The 6476-nt window shown below is 44.9% G+C and overlaps 1 protein-coding gene across 1 annotated transcript in view; it reads right to left on the reverse strand.

Moving 5' to 3' along the window:
- Positions 1-5910, reverse strand: part of shisa9a (shisa family member 9a) — a 63343-nt gene extending 57433 nt beyond the window's left edge. Inside the window, exons 1-2 of the mRNA XM_012922226.4 lie at positions 5022-5910; positions 3701-3807 (exon numbers count right to left, since the gene is read on the reverse strand). Coding sequence (XP_012777680.1) covers positions 3701-3807; positions 5022-5536 — 622 coding nt within the window. The 5' untranslated portion in view covers positions 5537-5910. The remainder of the gene's footprint in view (positions 1-3700; positions 3808-5021) is intronic.
- Positions 5911-6476: the final 566 nt, after the last annotated feature.

Below are 6476 nucleotides of genomic sequence, written 5' to 3' on the forward strand. Positions count from 1 at the left end.
ACGTGCTGCCTGCATACACACTGTACGCCTGCGCGCACCTTCATTCACTCACACACAAACTCGTACACACACTCACAGTCACAACGCGGAGCCGGAGCATTTTGCAGATGGGGGTCTTTTCTCGTGCCTGTGCAATCTCAGAAGCAATTACCTATTAAAATTTGATCCTTCATCCTTCCAGAATGTTTAGGAAAAGATTATAACTACTGGGAAGGTAATTAAGCCAGCAAATGGGGAGCTGCATTGTGAATACTGAGAGATATGTATGTTGTGTTTGTGTGTGAGTGTGTGCTTTATCTTAATAATACCAACAGTGATGCCCACCTAAAGCTCTTGAGTGTGTTATCCCAAATGACAAGAGAAAGAAGTCACAAGGATCGCTGCTGTTTTACGGTAAAACTTCACAACTAACGTCTTCATTAAGTGGAACAGCAAAGGTCGCAACTATGTCAAATGTAGACAACATGGCCAGTAGAAAGCTCTGTCATTCATCAGTGATCTTTGCCTTTGTACGTCTGGATGTTGCCACTGAGATCATTTGACTCGTCGCACGCTCAATCATCCAGGTAAGGAAATCTGTTCATGTAGACAGCAGGATTTCATGTTCAGTAGGAGGAAACACAACATAAAGATGAATAGGTCCCTTTTTATGGTTTTCTCCTCTTTCTTGTCCTTACTTTCCCCTCTTTTTTCCTCATCCCTCCCCTCTTTGTCTCTTTGATGCTACAAGAGGAGCCTTTTAAGGATTCAAACAAAGTCTCCATTTTTTTTTTTTTTTTTTTTTTGCGGGGGGATGAAAAAAAAGTCAACAAACCTGCCCATCTGGGTAATTTATAGGTTGGTGGGTTCTGGTTCAAGAAGCAACCTCAATCTCCATTTTTAATATGCAGGATTGGGGGTGGACATAATAAACAGAAACCCCGGACTTGTGTGTTGCTGATTGATTCTGGGTGTTTCACACTTGTGTGGGATATTCCTCAAATAGACTGAACCTTATAAATGATACAGCAGTGGCGGTCATCAATGATTCCTTCACAGACAACTGGCATTCTGGCTGTCACACAGGAAAAAGGAATTTCTCTTCTGTTAAATAAACAAAGGAGACCTGCCAGACCAGGTTCAATCATGCCATTAATAGGGCAATCTGGCCATAAGCTATAATCAATAAGTGCTTTTGCACTAAAATAGATTTTCCAGCACAATCTTTCGCTATATTTGAGCAGACTCGCTTCATGTGCACAGAGTGCATGACAGTCCCTTTAACCTGAGTACTTATCTTTACATTGCAATTACCACTGTCTTCAGTCTTCCTCTTCTTCTTCTCCTTCTTCCCTCCATCTGTCCTTCACATTCACAGTGACACTTGTAATGATAAATCGCCTTGCCCTTTTTCAATCTATTTATCTTCTGTTAATCATTTAAATATGAATAACACGTTGAGTAAATCCATACCTAATTCACCTCCATTCCTGCAACCCTAATAAATCGACTGCAATGCTTATGGAAGTTTGAGGGAGGGGTCCGTAAACCAATCAGGTGGTTGTCGCGTGTAGGGGGGGGGGGGGGGGGGGGGGGGGGGGGGGGGGGTCCTGGCAGATCGTGGAGGTTAATAACATTCCACATGATTACCCACAAGCCAGAGGATTAGAAGGTTAAGGGGAGCGGGTTCCACATTGCAAATAATAATCGCTATTTCACAGCCGTGTCCTCCTGGCCACTTAGGTGATAGGCCACCCAGCTATCTCTTCTCTCCCACAGTGTGGACAGGGAGAAAAAAAGGACTCCAGTGGACCCTGACACCTACTGAAAGTGTTATTCATCTCTTTTCATGGAAGCCCTTTTAGGACTCCCACCTCCCTCCCCCGAAAAACGACCCTTTTCTTTTTAAATAAAGAAATCAATGCAACCTTTTTTTTTTTAAATTCTTTCTCCACACATTTTTCTATGAGATGTGTTCTCATCACGATGTTGATGGCATCTGTGGGTGTAGCGCTTCACGCTGAGTGGGGTTATGTCACCCTGTCGTTGCAGGATTGCGCATTTATCTCATTCTCCCAAACAGATGCAGGCATTCGCACCCCCTGACCGCTGCCTTTGATGCGGACGTCCTGATTCATTAGCAGTCATTTGTAACTGTGACGTGTCACGCGTTTAAAGATGTAAAGAGAAAGGAGTGAATTAGGAATGTATGGATACTGCTGTCTCTGTGTTCAATAATAATCAAGCACCCTCTTATCTTAAACAACTCATAGTACCGCATCACCCCAATAGATCTCCTCTCTCTCAGTGTGCTGGTTTACTTAGAGTATTAGAAAGTAGAACGGGAGGCAGGCCTCTCTTATGTGGGACCAGCTTCCAGAACCCAAACTGGGAGTTGTGGAACCAGCTCCCAGCTTGGGTTCGGGAACTAGACACCCTCTCCACTTTTAAGATTGGACTTGAAACTACTGTCTTTTTTGATAAAGCTTCTAGTTACGGCTGACTCGATTGACTCTGCACCCTCTCTTAGTCCTGCTGCAACAGGTTTAGGCTGCTAGAGGAGGCTCTTTTTTTACTTTTGTAAAAACTTTAGAAATCAAGTGTAAATGTCAAATTTGATGGAATAAATTGTCTTTCTGGACTCACAAAAGTATGGAGATGCACGCAAATGCACAAAAAGGCAAGGCTTCTGGATGTGTGAGGATTTCAGCTTCCAGTCAGTTATAATGCTACAAGGTGCCATTCGCGTATAACTAGATAATAAGAATGAGGCAGAGGGAACTCTGTGTCACTCTGTGTCTCTGTGCTGAATACCAGACTAGATTTGTTACTTTGTTTTGGCATAAAAAGGTGACGCAATTTTTAAGTGAGCCCAAATGCTGTGTGCTGTCCCTGTATGTGTTATATGTCATCTACTGTACTCTCTGCCCTGCATGCATTTATGTACGAATGTGCGGGTTTTGTGCACATTCATCTCTTTGGTCTTCGATGTTCTAAAAGCAAATAAGCTTGATACTGTAGCAGCCCACGGGACACAGAAGAAATAGATGGCATTCATACGCTTTGTATTATACCCTCCCTACACACACACACACACACATATGTAAACAGACAACCACCACCACTACTTCCTCTTACACACACACTCCCACTTGCCTCTTTCTCTCATTATATCATGTGGGCATGAACCAAAATAAAACGGTGAATAACGGCTGAAAAGACAGGGAGGTATTCTCTTTCTAGGCTGTTATGAAATGGATGGATATCTGGCCAGTGTGAGATAAAACAAAAGCCAGTGCTGTCATTTGAAACAAAAACAAAAAAAACACAGAACAAGCCCTGCAGGGATGTGCGTTTTCTCTCGACGTTTATGGTCGTGTCTTTTTCTTTTTTCTTTTTTTAAAAATGGATTTTCCGACTCTGCACCATCGGCCAGATACGAGGCTGCTTTCAAGGCTGCGACGACTCACTTGATCCCAAACTCTCACATCCTTCCATCACTCCGAATGACTTCGCAGAGGCTCTCTGACACCAACCGGCATCCACTCAATCTCGCTTTAAATAAGCAGCTTTTTAAAAAAAAAAAAAAAAATGCATTTGCTGACACGCATACGCACTCCACCCACGCCTCCATATGCTGCTTTAACTTATACACACAGTTCACAACAACCAATAATGAGCTGTCCAGAACTGCCAGAAGAAAAAAAGAAAAAAAACTCACGGATGTTTGTGGCCCTGGCGACATAGTGCTGCGAATGCATCCCTAGGGCCTCTTCCCCGCGATACTGCTCACCTGGACACCCGCCCTGCAGCACATTGGCGACGACCCTGTCAGACAGAGAGATGGATGAGGCGTGCAGACATGAGGAACTGTGCATGACATGGCTAATTTAATTATTCAGTTCGACTGTACCGGTGCACACTGTCGTTTCAGCTGCACCTCACATTATGAGGTGCAGCTGACCAGAAAAATTAGTTTCCACGATGAGTGGAAAAGATTTCCTTTCAGTTGTTCCCTTTTATTTATTTATTTTTACTGTAATTATTGCACATTCACTCACACCTACTGAATTGCAACACTATGAAGGTGTAAAAACAAGCAAATGATCTCCAGTCAAGAGTGATACACAATGGAGTGCAATGCCACCTTACTCTACTGAAAGACACCCCTCCGCCCCTCACATGAGAGGAGAGCAGCTCATAATGTTACGCTGTGCCACAACAGATGGATAGACTGGAGTGGAAGGAATATGCGGTATCAGTTCCTGTTCATAAAGACTCTTAATAACAGAAGATGCGATACATTGCTCTTGTTGCCCGGAAACCACGTGTGTGAAGTGTAACATGCACAAGTTCATCTATGATGTTTTATGGCATGGATAGGTGTCAAATTAAAGGAAAATTTAGACTGAGTGTGATGCCAAGGCCACCACGTGAAGCCAAAATAGCTTCGATGTTCTTTTTGCATGTTGGCCTTGGCTTGCTCTTCGCTCTCCAAGTCTTTGCTCTAGACCAAAATGAGCTAACCTCTAATTTGTGGACAACATTGGTCTGGCTTCTCGACACTTAGTTAGACTTTTCTATGACTAGATCACAACCTAAGACACATCATTTTGATACTCAGTGACCCAAACCTGTAGAAGAGCACTCTTATCGGGAAGAAAGGGGTTTGTCATAAGACAAAGGTGGTCAACTTTGCAGTAAGTCTTTCCACTAAAGGGAGACAAGGAGACCCCCACCCTAATGAAGAGGTCAAGGGTTTGAGTTTTTTCTTTAATTTAATTTCATAAATTTATGTGTGTTGTGTGTGTGTGTGGTGGTGGTGGTGGTGGTGGTGGTGGGGTGCTCTGTTAAGACGACAAGCACACGTCTACACGTTGCGCGCTCCAGATCATTGCGCGCGTAGGCTACTACTGCAAGTCTCTTTGTAAACAAGCGCACCGAGAGAATCGGGCAGAGAGGGAGGGAGGGAGGAAGCGGGAGATAGACACACACAGATAGAAGAGAGAGAGAGAGAGAAACCAAGAAAGAAAGAGACCCACCTATACATATTCTCTCTCTGGGGTCGGTGCGCCTTTTCCAGCCCCAGCTTGGTGAAAATCCCCACAAGAGCCATAATCGCCACTACTCCACAAATGACGTAAACTATTAAGTTCGTCTTGTCTTTGGTGCTGTCGTGAGGCTTGTTCGTTTTCTTGTAGGGTGTCTGCCCGCTCTTCATCCACATCGGGGTGTCATAATTTGTACAGGTTTCCTGGTCGAGCCGCGACTCCTTGATGGAGCAGCAGAAGCGGAAGCCACAGGTACCGCAGCAGTACAAATACACGCCCGTTTTGCAGATGAACGGCGGGTCATACTGGCCCATCACGTCGTAGTAACCCCGACACCTTTCCTCCGTGTGCGGGGTCTGCTCGGACACGCTCTCCTCCGGCGTGGAGCCGTTCGAGGTGGCGATCATTACGAATCCCCCGAGCGCTCCTGGAATCCCGCCAGCCTTGCACACGAGGGCCATAAGTTTGAGCAACAAGAAGCAGGGGAGAAAGTGTTTCCCTCTCATTGTGCTCTCTCCTCCGTTCAACTTCGCGCGGAAACGAAAAGACCTGAAGAGAGGGGACAGGGCGCACGGTCATGATATGCCGAAAAGTCCAGAAATATCCGCGCTGATGAACATCTTTGCTCGCGTATCTTTATCCACAAACAAACGCGCGGAATAAAAAGAACAAACAAAACAAAAAACCCTATGTGGATTAAACTTGACTTAACTGAACTCCTCTCCAGCGAGTGCGCATTTAGACGCCTTTCCCAAAAGGTTTTTGTCTTTTTTATCAGGCTCAGATTTTGCGTTTTCGGGAGTGCATCACTTCACTCCTCTGTCTGTGCGCACTTACGCACGGGAGTAGGCAGAGACACAAGCCGCACCGAGGATGAGAGCGCAGTGAGCGAATAGAAGAGCCGAGGGTGGGAGAGCCTGGTGCACGCACACACACACACACACACACACACACACACAAACGGAGAGGAGGAGGAAAACAGGGGGAGGGAGGGAGATTGCAAGGGCTGACTCCGAGGGAGAGAGAGAGAGAGCCTTTATTGTGAAATATTATGATAAAAGCGTCTATGCACATCACTATTACGCTCTGCGAGGAAAGTCGTGGGAGCCCCATTTTTTTTAATACTTCCAGTCGTAGGTTGCCATTGTTGGAGAAATCCTGAAATCACAAGTAGCTTAATGTGTTACAATAGGCAGCGGCTGGCAGAGCTTCTAAGAACAGGTGATACATTTTGAAACAACAAAAACAAAAAACCACACAACACCTATAGATCCCAGGGGACATCTATAGGAGACAGCAATCTGGCCCATCAAGACCATAACCAAGAGACACAACCCCGTAACGAGTGATATTCCACCACAGGCAAATGTCTCACTCTTGTGGTTTTTGCCAAAGGTGCTCGGAACAGAAAAATATAAAATGAAATTTTTTTAAAAAGAAAAATGT

The sequence above is a fragment of the Maylandia zebra genome, linkage group LG8 (genome assembly GCF_041146795.1).
Source record: "Maylandia zebra isolate NMK-2024a linkage group LG8, Mzebra_GT3a, whole genome shotgun sequence".
Lineage (NCBI taxonomy): Eukaryota > Metazoa > Chordata > Actinopteri > Cichliformes > Cichlidae > Maylandia > Maylandia zebra.